The following is a 15,561-nucleotide window of genomic DNA, read 5'->3' as shown; positions in this document are numbered from 1 at the left end:
TATAACATGCAAAGCAAGTTAAAATGGCCCCTCTTCTCTTTTTCTGGTTAGTAGAAATTTATTCCTTTCTTTAGTCGTGTAGCACAAAAAGTATTAGCTAGTTAAAAGGTATTTCTTTGCTTTTTTCTGCTTGGTACAGAACTAAATAGGTCACACAAATTTAACCCTTCGTTTGTTTAAATATTACAAAAGGTATAAAATTCTAAGCCAGTTGAAAGTGGTCCTTCTTTGTTTTTCTCGTTGGTACAAAAGGAAATAGAACACCAGAATTTATTTATTCATTTTTAAATGACACAAAAAGGTTATTAATCTTGTTAAAATGGATCTTCTTTGCTTTTCTTCTGATTGGTACAAATATAAAATACACCACTCAAATTTATCCCTTCGATTATTTAAATAGAATGCAGAGTTAGTTTAAATTATACTTCTTCGCCTTTTCTGGTAAGTACAAATTTATTCCTTTGTTTATTTGAATAATAAAAAAGCTATAATGGGCCTTCACTTTTTCCAGTTGGCACAAAAGGAAATAGTCCACTCCAATTTTACTCATTCTTCACTTTTCTTGGTTGGTACAAAATTAAATACTCCATCTAAATTTATTTCTTCGTTTATTTGAGTAGTACAACATGATATAAAATTCTGAGTTAGTTAAAATGGTCATTCTTGCTAGAAAATTGAAAAGTTCATTCAAAAGTGATCCTTTCGTTTGTTTAAATAGTACAAAATGGTACATAACTTCTGATCCAGTCAAAATGGTCCTTTTCACCTTTTTTGGTTAGTAAAAATATATTCTTATGTTTATTTAAATATTACAAAATGGTATAAAATACTCAACTAGCTAAAATGGTCCTTCTTTTTTCTGGTTGGTACACAAAGTAGAACACTGAAATTTGTTCTTTCCTTTATTTGAAGAGTACAAAATGATATAAATTATTCAGCTAGTTAAAATGGCTTTTTCCGTTGCTACCAAATTCAATAGCTCACTCAAATGTATCCCTTCGTTTGTTTAAATATTTCAAAATGGTCTAGAAATTTTGAGCTAGTTAAAAATGGCATTTCTCGTTGATTCAAAATTGAATAGACCATTCAAATATATTTTTGTTTTATTTAAATAGTACAAAATAATATAAAATACTCAGCTAGTGAAAATGGACATTCAGTTTTTCTCGTGGGTATAAAACGTAGAAGACCTAAATTTATTCTTTCGCTTATTGGAGTGGCACAAAAGGTATATAATCATTTTCCGCTTTTTCTGGTTAGTACAAATTTACCAGTTTATTTATTAAAATAGCACAAAATGGTTTAAAATTATCACAAGGAAGGGTCTCGCAGTGGCTCCACTGAGATCCGAACGAGACAATTGTGTTAGCATTTGATATGTTATAACTAGACGAATCCCAAAGTTATACGTGCCACCGGGCGAAATATTGTGAGTTACAACATATTTTGTAATATAAAGGCTACAAAGCTGGCAGAATAGTTTGAACCGAATCATTTGTTCGGAAATGGTTGGGTAAATGGAAAACTCGGACAATATGTATTCCATCATTTTCAAGGAGTCACTTTTTGGGATAAAAATGTTTGTCCCAGGGTCCTGGCAGGGTCCCAAACGGGGTCCAACTCAAAATTTAAAATGGCAAGGTGGGTTAAGTGGCACATCGTTTGAAATCTGTTGTAAAAAGAAACAAAATGCAGCAAGTCTCGACCCTCAACGACAACCCTGTGCAAAATGGCGACGGGTGGAAATGTAAACAAAAACTTAATTGAAAAGTCGATGGTCACCCCTATAAATCGGAAACGGTGAGACAAATATGAAAATAGGAAAGGAAGTGTGGCAATATTTTCATAGTGCAACAATTTAAGTTAAAGCGTCGTTGTTGCAATAGTTGATGACATCTTACTAAATGTGGAAACTGTACCTCAATAGCTGGCTTCGTTTACAAATTATTCCGGTTTAAATATTTGACCTTTGACCTCGAAGTTAAATACCTTTGGGGAATGTAGTACTTGATGACCCATTACTAAATATGGAAACAGCACCTCAATATGTGATTCCCATTACGAGTTATTCTGTCTTAAATATTAGACCTTTGATTTCGATGGTCAGTACTTTTGCGTCTTGCACTAGCTGACGACTTATTGCTGATTCTGGAAACAGCAAATCAATATGTGGCTCCGTTGATGACTTATTCGGATTTAAATATTTTACTATTGATTCGATGGTAAGTACATTTGCGACATGCAGTAGTTGATGAGGTATTACTAAATGTGGAAACAGCACCTCAATATGTGGCTCCGTTTACGAGTTATTTGGATTTAAATATTTGATGTTTGACCTGGATGATCCGTACTTTTGGAACATGTAGTAGTTGATGATTTATTAATAAATGTGGAAACAGCACCTCAATGTGTGGCTCCGTTTAAAAGTTATTTCGGTTTAAATATTTGATCTTTGACCTCGATGGTCAGTAGACATGTAGTAGTTGATGATATATTACCAAATGTGGAAACATCATATCAATACGATATCCGTATAGAAGCTATTAACGTATCTGACCTTTGACCTGAGTGGTCAGTAGTTTTGGTATATGTAGTACTAGATGATTGCTTGTGTAATTTCTGCTATGTTACATAGGGGTTGATAGAAGGGAACAAGTGCACTCTTGCTATTGGTTCATATTCTCTGCTGTATTAAACAGAAGTTGTAATATAAGTTCGTAGTTTTATGTAATAAGTGCTATGTTTAATAGTGGTTAAAATAGGGAGTTGCGAAAATAGATGTTCGTAGTCTCTGCGTAATTTCTGATTGGATTATGCGTTCATTGTCTTATGTAATTTTTCCTATGTTAAAATAGGGGTGAATATATGACATACTCTTTTATTACCTATGCTATGTTACATAGTCTTATGTAATTTCTGCTGTGTTAAAATAGAGGTTGAAATATGTGGTCATAAGGGAACGAATACACCCCGAAAGTACTCATAAAAGAGAACGAATACACTTCTAAAATAGGGTCGTAAAAGAGTACGAGTTTTCAGGGTGTGCGATTTTCCATGGTGAGATAAATTACTCAGCTAGTTAAAATGGCATTTCTCGGTGGTATAAAATTCAATAAATAGGTCACTCAAATTTATCCCTTCGTTTGATTAAATAGTACAAAATGGTCAAGAAATTCTGAGCTAGTTAAAAATGGCATTTCTCATTGGTTCAAAATTGAATAGACCACTCAAATATATTCCTTTCTTTATTTGAATAGTACAAAATGATATAAAATACTCAGCTAGTTAAAACGACATTTCTCGTTGGTACAAAATTGAATAGGTCACTCAAATTTCCCGTTCGTTTGTTTAAATAGTACAATATGGTCTAGAAATTCTGAGCTAGTTAAAATTGGCATTTCTTGCTGGTACATAATTGAATAGATCACTAAAATATATTTCTTCATTTATTTAAATGGTACAAGAAGATATAAAATTCTCAGCTAGTTAATATGGACCTCCTTCGCCTTTTTTTAGGTTAGCACAAAAAGTACATAAAGCCAGATCCACTTAAAATGACATTTCTCGTTGGTACAAAATTGAATATGTCACTCAAATTTATCATTTCGTTTGTTTAAATAATACAAGATGATATAAAATTCCCATCTAGTTAAAATGGCATATCTTTGCTTTCTTACTCAATAGTACAAAAATAAACACTCCATCCAAATTCATGTTTTCGTTTATTTGAATAGCCCAAAAGGGTATAGAAATTCAGAGCTAGTTAAAATGGCGTTTCTTTGATTTTTCTCGTTAATACAAAAGTAAATGAGCCACTCAAATGTATTCCTTGTTCACTTTTTCTGCTTGGTACAAAATTGAATAGTGACCCTTCTGCTATGTTACGTAGTCTTATGTAATTTTTGCTATATTAAAATAGGTGGAAAAATATGCCATACTCTTTTATTAACTCTGCTATGTGCTCATAGCCTTATGTTAAAAGGGGTGGAAAATAAGTCAAACTCTTTTATTACTTATTCTGTTACATAGTCTTGTGTAATTTCTTCTGTGTTAAAATAGGGGTTGAAAAATGTGGTCATAAGGGAACGAATACACCCCGAAAATACTCATAAAAGAGAACGAGTACACCCCTAAATTAGAATCGTAAAAGAGTACGAGTTTTCAGGATGTTCGATTTCCCATGGTTAGATGGTTCGTGAGTCATGGCGTATAGTGCGACAGCAGACTATCGAGTACTTCCGATAGGCAGGAACTGATTTTTCTAGTATGTTCTAATATGATCTCTTGTGGCCCAGATCGATCATTTTTACACTACTGGTGCCAATTTATCTTTCTTCCTTCTCCCACTCTTACTATTTTTGTCATCAAATCGCAGAAACCTTTAAAATAATTGAAATTTATTTCTACTCATTGTTGCTCGAAAGAGTGGAGGTCCAAGTTTTGAATTCAAAAGAATACTTACATCAAAGTTATTCCATTTCAATGATCCTGCTTTTAGCAGGAAACCTATGAAAGGAAGGATTTCTTGTGAGTCACATGGTTTCCATACAGTTGACTTATCACCCAGTACTCTAATAGCCTCCTCGTTTGTGTGCTGAACATTTCCTTGGATGATGTCTGTCCCAAAAAAAAGCAATTGGCAACTATCTTCTTGATTCTTTACTTACTTTGACGGAGGTAACACAACTTTGTTCAATTTTGATTTCACAATATTAAAACTTTTTGTTCTACTAGAATTAGAAGAAGTTTTCTTCCATTCTACAATTTTAGTTCAATAAACATCACTCGTTTCTGATATATTATTTCCAGCATCATCCGATTCAAAACTACTACTCTCTGCTGAAGTCACACTTACGGGATTGCTTTCACTATCCTTAGGAACATAGCTCTCGTCTTCTGCCATAAAATCTACAAAGTCAATGTCCGCGTCAGTAACTTCGTCTAACAATTCAGGAATTTCTTCTGAACGAATGCAATTTCTCGCCATTGTGCAACAAGAAATTAAATTTTGTCAACAGCTGCATTGCCATTGGAGTGAAATGTAATACAAAAAGAAAAGCAGCGGGAAACGATCTATGGGTGACGATCTCATTGTTTCCAACTCCGATAGCAGCCAGAGTTGACAACTCTGTGTAAATCCAGTGTTGCCTAGATAGTGATATTCACAATGATAATCCTCGATTAATGTATAAGGGCCCAATGGACCCACCCTGGGTTTTAATGTTACTATTTTGCTAGTACAGCCTTGTATGAAAATCAAAAACAGATCTAACCTTCAAAATCAGGCGAAAGAAGCAGAAAAGTAAAATATAGTTGGCACAAAAACCATTAAGGCTGGCGAAATACAAAACAATCTAAACACAAAAATGTAATCGACGGGATCCTTTGGACTCACTTTGTTGTTTTTAGGATCAATTTATGTTTTTCACGGTAAACATATGTTTGAAATCCCAACTTGAATGACTCAACTAATTTTCAATTGCAGCTGATAGAAGCACAATCTTGTACCAAATAATAGCTGTTGTTAGTGATTACGATCTGAGGCCAATCCAGGGACTAAATTTTCATATCTAACCCTAATTGGTTATAACATTTCCCGGTATCTCTTACCAGTTTGACTCTATGTAGTTCAACGGTAAAACAAAAAAGGGTTGGTTTCTAACAGTCCGATTTGACTAGAAAATCGAGAAAAGAATCAAACTATTTTTGAGCCAATGAGTCCATGTATATGTACATATAAATATTTATATCTCTGTCTTACCGATTTTCCTTTGAAATTTGCAGACAGACTGACGAATATTTTTAATGCCACTGATACAGTAAGCTTAGTATACATTTGAAGTATAACATGTTGAAAATAATGTTTTGAATCTGATGGTTGAAACACTACTTACATCACTAATCAGGAAAATGGAAAGGTTATTGTTTCGATAATAATACATACTTGCCATTTTCTTGATACATTGTAATCCCTCTAAATTGCATCTGGTGTTCAGCCTTTGAGAAGGACCTAAAATTAGAAAACAACAAACCATTTTTACCATAAATTGGTTTGTAGGTTAATATTTAAAATGTACATATAACTATTTTGTGATAAAGTATTTAAACATTAATATCCTGTTGTTTAACATAGGCCAGTAGTTAAGAGCCTACATAAGTAAAACTTACGAAATTAAATAAAATTCCTAATGCTAAAGAACAAAATCTTAAACACTGGCTAGCACAGTTTCGTACTTTAATCTGTACTTCTATACTATTATAAAAGGTAGTAGAAGTGGGTGACTTATCATCGCCCAGGCCATACTACGGTAGGTAGAAACGAGAAATTTGGAAACAGAATTCTCACATCACGATAGTAAGGGATAAGGAAATATCCATTCTAAGAGAGTAAGGTGGGGTTCAAAATTCATCCCAAGAATAATGTATTTCCTGGGTTACCGAAATTATAGGGATAAATCTGAACATGAACACATGATTAAAAATAAATAAAATACTCCTGATTCAGCGTTTTCAAAAAATCTGCTTCAGACGATTAACATTCGTAAAACGGCGAAATTTCCTTTTGATTAATCGGAAAGTACCGAATATGTAGGTTTGTCTAAGTTGAAATTCGATATGTAGTCTTTTAATTATAAATATGGACACAAGTATTTCATTGTTTCTGATAACACCGATGGAAAGAGAGAAAAAGGAAGATGTGACTAGCGAGAGGTACAACAATGGAATCTCATGATTCAAGATTAAAAGGTTCTTAACCCTTGTACGTCCCTCGATTTTTGCATACACATAAGTTCCTCTGGGTCAAACTGGACCCATTCACTTTTTTATGTTTCAATTTGTAGTTTACACTACATTTATACATGCAATAGTCTTGTGACTGGTTTGTGTCAAATGTAACAAAAGATGGGTTAAATCTACTCTAGACAAACGTCACTGGTGAGGGTGATGTTCTCGGCTCCCTATATTTTTAAATATATATGTTCCTGTCGTCCTCAAATATTTAGAAATAATTGTTTGTGTACAATTGTTTTATTATTCACCGAAATTTAACATGCCAGAGATGCCCTTGCATCTAGAACACTAAAACATCACACACACACACACACACACATATATATATATATATATATATATATATATATATATATATATATATATATATATATATATATATATATATATATATATATATATAAATATGTTTTGACTTACAATGTTCTGCTACAAGCAGGTTTTATTTACGTTACTTTGTGATTAGGTTAGGTCATGCATTCCTGTTAACTTTTATCGAAAACCCCTGAGAACAAAATCCACGTAAATGATAGTTTTCTTTTATGCTACTTGAAACATGTGAACACCCATTTTACTGTTTTTGACATTGCTCACAAATCTGATTGAAATGTCTCTTACAGATAAATTTGTTTCACACACTGTATTTGATCGTAGTTTTGTTGTCTGCTCTCTTTCGCATGTGGCATATACCTCGCAACATCAGAGCTACTCGTCGTTGGATGAACACACTTCTGTGTCTCTCAACGGAGCGATCGTAGGATTTCTTGGGCTGCACTTGTTCTTAGCACATTTTTGTTTGTTTGATGTAGTTTTGAGTTGAGTTTTAGTTTAGCGTCCCTTTCAACAGCGAGGCTATATGAGACGTGGACCTACTGATTAGCGTGGAATCCGAACTACATGAGCTCCCACCAGGAATCGAACCCGGGTGTCCCACGACAAAGGCGCGTACGCTAATCGCTTAGCCACGAGGGAAGTCTTGATGTAGTTTTCAATCAGACCTTTCCAAAGAATGTTCATCAGACAGGGAAGACGAAGACAAAGAATCCTGCACTAATAATTGATCCTCCGTTTCAGATGTCATTTCTTCATCGTCAGAAAAAGTAAGAAAGTTTTGAATTCTTCTAGTGTCAAAGCAGTCATTTTAGACACCAAAATAGACTGTAATTACTGCACAACGAGGAAACAAACAATACTACGAATAAAAACTAATCCAAAAAGAACCTAAACAATGTTACCAGTACAAGGGAGCTGAAAAAAATTAAACAATTTTGCCAGTACAATATACTGGAAGAAACTAAATTATTCTCGGACAGTGCAATAATAATAATAATAATAATAATATTAATAATAATAATAATAATAATAATAATAATAATAATTTTAGGATTGTTTAGTGGAGGTATTATCATCAGAAATCCATTCAATAATGATTTTTTAATCACTTAAATATTCATTGAACTAATGGGTCTAAATGGAGCCGAGGAACTTTGTGTTAGTTTTTCTACTGTGACGTAACAGGATGGAGTTTTGAATCGAAATTTTTACAAAACACACATTTGGTAAAATAAATAAAAGTCACGAAGTATGATGATCACAGCTCACATAGTGTCCGAGATAATCAAGTTGAAAAATCGCTTTGGGTCAAAATGGACACGAGATACGTAAGAAGGTTAAGGTAAACTTAAAATGTGAAGTTTAGCGTCCTTTTTGTGAATTTACAAAACTAACTCGGTCTTCAAATTTTACTCGTCATTTCGCCTATAAGTTATTCGTAGCTCTAATACTACATAGAACGTTGATAAAGCATTAAAGAAATGACAGAAATTACAAATAGTGATCGAACTTAAAACTCTAGTCAGAAGAACGACTCCATTCAAGGTGTCATATCACCTTCGTATCTAAAAGAAGACCTGGGTTCGATTCCCGGCAGGAGCTTATTGGTTCCGATTACACGTTAATCAGTAGGTGACGTCTCATATAGCATTTGTGCTGAAAAGGACGTTAAACTCAAAATTAACTAAACCAAACTAGAAGAATTGTGAAACGAAATTGATTGCTGTTACCAGCTAAGAAAGATTTCTACTCCATTTCTTGTCGTAAAATAATAGTTGTATATGTAAATCCATAAAAGTCATAATATTATTACGTTCATGTGTAAAACTAAAAAGCATGTGACATAAAGGGTATCTCTTCTGTTATTATCAATAGCGTCAATTATGTGATTTTTTTCCTTCTTTTGTCGTTCTAGTAATAATAATAATAATAATAATAATAATAATAATAATAATAATAATAATAATAATAATAATAATAATAATAATAATAATAATAATAATAATGATAATAAATAGACTATTTTCTTCAGAAACTTATTACTTTAAGATCTACAGTTTAGAACTTTGCCGACGACAACACACTGGATATAGTTTATATAAAAACCGAAAACATTACTAACTAGTCTATTATCCACAAGTTGAACTGCAAGAAATGAAAATATTTCTTCGCGATAATGTGATTATTTAAGTGAAATATTATGTTTCAACACAATTCCCTTTTCTTATCTTCTACTTGTTCTCTTCAACCATAGGTTGGTGGGCAAAATGGAAAGTTTAAAACTTTTCTCTCCTTTGGGAGCGCTGTTTTATAACTTGATAATGTCTCATCTTCGTAACTGCGTCTAGATATTCTATCCTTGGTTTTCTTATTCTTGGTTTCCCTTCTGCCTTTCCTTCTATCAGCACGGCGATCCAATCGGAGTGCCGAATAAGATGGGCAAGCATGTTGTTTCTTCTTTTTTCAATTATCTTCATGATCTGTCGTCCTTCGTTAGCCTCTCTTAGTACATCCTCATTCCTTTTCCTTTCGGTCCATGATATGCGCAGCATTCTGCGCCAACACCACATTTCAAATGCTTCCAGCTAGGATATTTCAGCTTTCCTGAATGTCCACGTCTCTCATCCGTAAAGCGCCACGCTCCATACCAGTGTCTTAATAAATCGTTCACGAACGTCCAACGACACATTTCTTGAGGATAGTAGTCCCCTTTTTCTATTGAATGCTTGCCTAGCCTGCGCAATTCTGGAACTTGCGTCTTGTTCACTTCTTCCATCGGAGGATATTAGATTTCCTAAATAGGAGAACGTCTTAACGCCTTCAAATATCTCTCCACTGGTTTTCTTCTTATTTATTTTAATTTTTCATGTTTTTCCATTTGGTCGTTCAGGTTTGAAAGTGCTTAGGGGAATGAAGCATCGCAACCAGAAATGAGTTATGCTGTCCCGTTCCAAAGGTAAGACGCCCCAAAATCTCACCCACAGGATGTGCTTCACATGTTGCCCGTCCATTGCAACACACAACCGGAGTCTCTTAATCCAGTCCTCGTGAACACGTAACAACACAGCGAAAGATATGCTATAACAGGCGTCCTGAATACGTCCCTATAGATGTGCAACATCCCTAATCTTTTCCTGATACACCGGGTGCTTTAAGATTTCCCATAAAAATTGAAGGGAGTGAGGCCCGGCAACCGGGTTGGCCACTCCACAGGGCCTCGACGACCGATACAACAACCAAGAAAATGCAGATCCAAGCATTCCCGCACAGGTAGTGCATAGTGCGGTGGGGCACTATCTTGCTGAAAATATCCCATCAAGGTGGCATCCGGGCGGAGAAGCAAGGGAAACACTAACTCCTGTAACATGCCCAGATGTCGGACACCATTTATGGTACCAGGAATGAATAAGGGTCCTATGATCGGCGTGTTCCATACGCCACACCCACCATAATATGAGCAGGGGTAACCCTCTAGCAGGAATTGGTCACATGTGGGTTTGTACCCGAACAATATCGCATGTTCTGTCGATTCACTTCCCCATCCAAATAAAAGTTTGCCTCGTCTGTGAAGAGAACGCTGGTTGGGAAATACGAGTCTCGGTCATATTGCAACAAAGCCCAATTGGCGTATTCCATGCGACAGTCTGGATCATCGTCTGAAAGTTTGTGGATAAGCTGCAGCTTGAAGGAATGTCACTTGTTCGTATGGAGTATCCTCATCACGGAAACACGTGGTACGCCTGTTATCGCTGATAGTTGTTTTGTGCTCCGCTTCAGACTTTTCACGCTCGCTTCAAGCACCATTGTGGATGTAACCTTATCTGTCGCGGTTCCTGGGGGATCTGACCGTGGTCTGTCGGCAACACTACCAGTTACACTTAATTTCCTAATGAGGTAGCTAACGGTGTTGTGGCTTATTGCAGGTCTTTCGGGATGGCCGCGTTGATGTCCTAGACAATCACACGATTGCTTCTTTCCCCAGACATTAGAATGATCTCAATTTTTTCCTACTTTGTCAGTGCCATCTCGCTCTACCTGCAATGAAAACAAAACCTGTCAAATTTGGGGCGTCACGTCTTTGTTTGCAGCGTTAGTTCCATGTCGCTCTCCCTCCAAGGAAACATAAAATAGTCAACTATGGGGCGTCTAACCTTGGAGCGAGACATGATAACGCATTTCTGCTTACGGGAGTGGATTTCCCTTAAGCAAACAGTGTTAAGTGATGTGTCTCATGCCTACCTTCCAATTTGAAAATTTAACCTGAATCCAAGATGGCGGTCATCAACATGGCCGCCATTCAGCACGCGTGGATCAATCGGTAGCTCCTTTTCCGAAGTCCGCCCTCTGCTACTCAGATTTGCTTTAATCATGTTTCTTTCCAAAATAATCCACTGTACTAAGACTTATGGACCAATCATATGTTTAGTTGTTTGGCATATAATACATTGCTAGATAAGTTGTTTGCACCTGGAATGTGACTAGATCATTAAACAAGTGATCAAATTTTCATTTAAAAGTCACCAACAAGTGTAGTATCGGAAACAATTCTTTTGTTCCTAGCATAAAAGTTCAAATCACCTTGATTTACTGGCTTCTTACCGAAATTTCCTACACAGCAGATATGCAGATATGTTTCTCAAAACATGTAGTAAATTAAATGTTGTGAATAGCTTTGTCACCTATGCATTGCAAGAAACGTGATATATTAAGGTAAATTATAACCGGATCATTGTTTAAAAATTATAAATGTATGCATATTCATTAAGAATACAAATATGATTCAAATGTTCAAACATTTCTTCTCATATTACAGCAAACTTGCAAATATATGTTTTATATTTTGGATATAAATCTTGATCTTTTGTAAAGTGGAATTTTAAAGGATTATTTACAAAAAGTTCCATACTATAGGGATAATTTTAACAAAGTTTTCTAATCAGTTAGCTCTGACAGCAGTAAAGAAAAAAATTGCTATAGAAATAGCATTTGGAACGGATATGTGAACAAACATCAACAATATAAGAGGAAAAAGTATGAAACGTTTGTAATTACAAATTATAAAATATTGATTAAAAATATGTTACAGATATATTCCAAAGTAGTTTTAGAATGAATAATACTAGACGTTTAATAAATTGCAGTGTGTTATCGACAAAGAAAGAGAGTGACCTACATAAATTAATATATTTAATTTGTACCTGGGAAAAATCCTGGTTTCACTTCCGTACAATTACATAAATCAACTTCCTTCTCGGCATAGCATTGGAATGTGCAGGCAGGCCGAATGTAATACCTAAAAGCCCACAATCCCTCTGTCTCATCTGCAAATCTACATTTCCTCAAACTAATCGGAACTGAAGCTTTTACTCTGTCCTCAACAATATCTTCGTAATGTACAATATGGTTTTCTACTCTAATAGAAATGGGTGCAGCAGCTCTTTTTACTGCCGTAATTGAGTTCCAAGGTAATCCTATACCTGGAAATACAACAATCTAGGAAAAGAAAAAAGCAACGGTAAGTAATACAAATATTGATTATGCAGTTTAGGGAAGAATAAGGTTCTATTTAATAGAACACAATGGAAGATGCTAAGTAGAGCTTGGTTCATTCTGTTCATAGACTATAATTAGAGCAATAATCTAGTGCGTGTTTTAAGTTTTGTGTTTTAAGTTTCTTGAATTAGTACTTTTACAAATGTTTCATAAATATCTTCAAGACTTTTTTATACATTTCACTTTTATGGTGTTATTATTTAGGTTGTTGGTCTGAAACATGTTCGTGAAAATTAACTCTTAAACGTTTTTGACTTTCGTGAACTTAGTTAGGTACATCATCCTTAGATTTTACTTATAGACGGTGGGGCAAATAAAAGTTTCCCGGAGAACAGAGTTTCAGGATACAAAGAAACACTTCAAAAGAAGGGAAATATTTCGCTAACCTGCTTATAGCAGATATTGAAAATGATCACCATTCATTTTGAATTATCCCATGAATGAAAATGTCCACAATTTCAGGTGTTTGGAATATTTCATGCCTTGTTCAAAACAGATCCTGCCTAATGCCATTTTCCGACTAATCGTTGCATTGCACTCTTTGCTGAAACTTTGACATAATGAAATTCAAGAGCAAACAACTGACTACACTCTGTCCACGAATTTGTTTTCACGCAACTTTCCACAACGAACAGCCTTTGCTGAACTGTGAGTATAATCTTTACCTGTGCACTTCTCAACTCACACTGACACAGCCCGCACTAAGATATGAAGCAGTGATGTGTGTACAGGTCACGTGACGTGCTTCCATGCATATGTTCACTGCCAATCGTAGCCGCTTGTCCGGGTCACTTTTATTTGCCTCACCCTGTATAATTAGGCGGCGTTATCTGTCAGCTCATTGGTTCAAAAATCTATTCTAATATATTTTAGATGGTCGTTAATTCCTTTGTTTGAAGTGTAGTTTTGACTATAAAAAGCTTAATAGGGATTCCCTAGGGCAAACATTGGATTAAAATAATACGTTAGTATGCAGGTGTAGAATGGACTAAACAATAAATTGTATGGAGAGAGAGAGAATGGAAGTAAATTCATTTATGTTAAGAAATAACCTTTAATTAAATTAATTTCTGTTATATTATATACGCAGAGTAATATACAAATACTTTATGATATTGTATTGTATTTTGTAATTTCTGAAGAGTATTAAAAGGTGGAAGTGATATTTTGAAAAGTCAGTTCCTTTATAAATTTAGATCGGCAGGTGAAGTTACTATGTATTTATGTATTAATTAATTTGTATCTATATGTATATTTATCTATCTATCTATCTATCTATCTATCTATCTATCTATCTATCTATCTATCTATCTATCTATCTATCTATCTATCTATCTATATTCAACCCGTTGTTCTTGTTGAACCCTTATATTTAAAAATTACATTTAATGTGGCATCCACCCTTTTATAATGACTGTATACGGTCGTCGTATCATTTTCCATGCCTTTTCTACTCTTCATCCTTCAGTCTGCTTCTCTACAGTGAACTTATACGGTCGTCAGTTTAAATTCTGTTCCTAATGCTCCTCATGTGCCAAGTTACCAAGAAAGAAAATTACTTAAAAAAATTGCACTGTTAACCATAAAACATACGAAATGTGAAAAACGTATAAATTTTTGATTCGAGTACCTTTCGCTTGTAGCGTTTAGATCGGAAACTGTATACGTATATGGCACACAGCGAATCCATAGTAGCGGCACTGTTTCGCTGTAGGAAAACTTCCTAATGACAGTAATGATACGCTATATTTTATCCCTTAAAATGAGCCCCTGGCATTGGGGGCGTTGTTTTTGTTTCAATAAAAGAAATTTTCATAAACTAATGAACCATATTCGAAAATTCTTTCGCTGTTGGAAAACTTGTCTAACGCCAGTGATGATAAGCTACATTTTTTTCCGGAAAATGGGTCCTCGGGCACTGGAAGCGCCATTTTTGATTTATTATATACCTAGGTATACGTATATCATTTTTTTAAACTATTCAACCGATTTCAACAATACAGAAAAACACGGACACTGAGCAAAACAAGAAGTTAAAAAATGTGTTTGTTTGGTCTACCATAATGGATCTTTTATAGCTCCGTGCGTCCTTTCACCAGAGATGGAGTGGGTCAGTGGATCGGTGGGTCAGTGGGTCAAGTTTTATGAGTGGGTCATTGGGTCGTGGGTCAACAGCATGTGACCCACTGTGACCCCAAACCCATCATGATTCACTGCGGCCCACCGACTTAGTCTGATGTACCGACCCACTCTGCTCACTGCATTGTAGAAAGTATTTTGTGAAGACTGGTAAATTTGTCTACGTTTTACTTTCAAGACCTTCATTTCCCTTTACCTAGAACCACCACGGGGGTCATTTTGACACCTACCTATTTAATTGGAAAATGAAAATGGAATCTTTGAGTTTTTCGTCCCATGGTTATGCCGGCTAGACTAAAGGAGACGATGATGATCAGAAATGAATTGAATTGTAGAACGAACAAAGTGGGAGGAAACGGCTGAACCTCGAGAAAACCCACGCAGACGGTGTTTGTCCACCACAAAATTCACTTCCTATTTATTTTACCCTGGATAAAAATGCCTTTTTGATTCTTGTTTATATTTTTTATCAAGGTGTAGTATTGATGTCCCCGAAACAATTGTGAATAACCATTGATGGTTGTTTTGAAGAACGTGTTTCACTGTTTGAGAATGATGGAGTCTTTAGATAGTAAACGACTTACAGCAGCGAAGTTTCTAGCACAATTACAGAATATTGACGATAGTGCTTCTGGTGATGAGGACAGTAACAGCTGGATTGAAAAGGAAGATGTTACAGATCTTGAAAAATAAGATTTTTTCAGTAGTGATGACAAAGAAGTCAAAAATACTGATTCTGATTCT

At 35.0% G+C, this 15,561-nt stretch overlaps 1 protein-coding gene across 1 annotated transcript in view; it reads right to left on the bottom strand.

The window, feature by feature from the left end:
• The window catches only part of LOC145669087 (sodium channel protein Nach-like), a 56,582-nt gene extending 41,547 nt beyond the window's left edge, over positions 1 to 15,035 (bottom strand). Inside the window, exons 1-3 of the mRNA XM_081737438.1 lie at positions 15,014 to 15,035; positions 12,324 to 12,602; positions 5,945 to 6,010 (exon numbers count right to left, since the gene is read on the bottom strand). Of these exons, the coding sequence (XP_081593564.1) occupies positions 5,945 to 6,010; positions 12,324 to 12,602; positions 15,014 to 15,035 (367 nt within the window). The remainder of the gene's footprint in view (positions 1 to 5,944; positions 6,011 to 12,323; positions 12,603 to 15,013) is intronic.
• Positions 15,036 to 15,561: the final 526 nt, after the last annotated feature.

The sequence above is a fragment of the Thermobia domestica genome, chromosome 13, assembly GCF_964235325.1.
Source record: "Thermobia domestica chromosome 13, izTheDome1.hap1.1, whole genome shotgun sequence".
Taxonomy (NCBI): Eukaryota; Metazoa; Arthropoda; class Insecta; order Zygentoma; family Lepismatidae; genus Thermobia; species Thermobia domestica.
The sequence above is the reverse complement of the archived record's forward strand: the minus strand, read 5'-3'. Positions and strand labels throughout refer to the sequence as shown.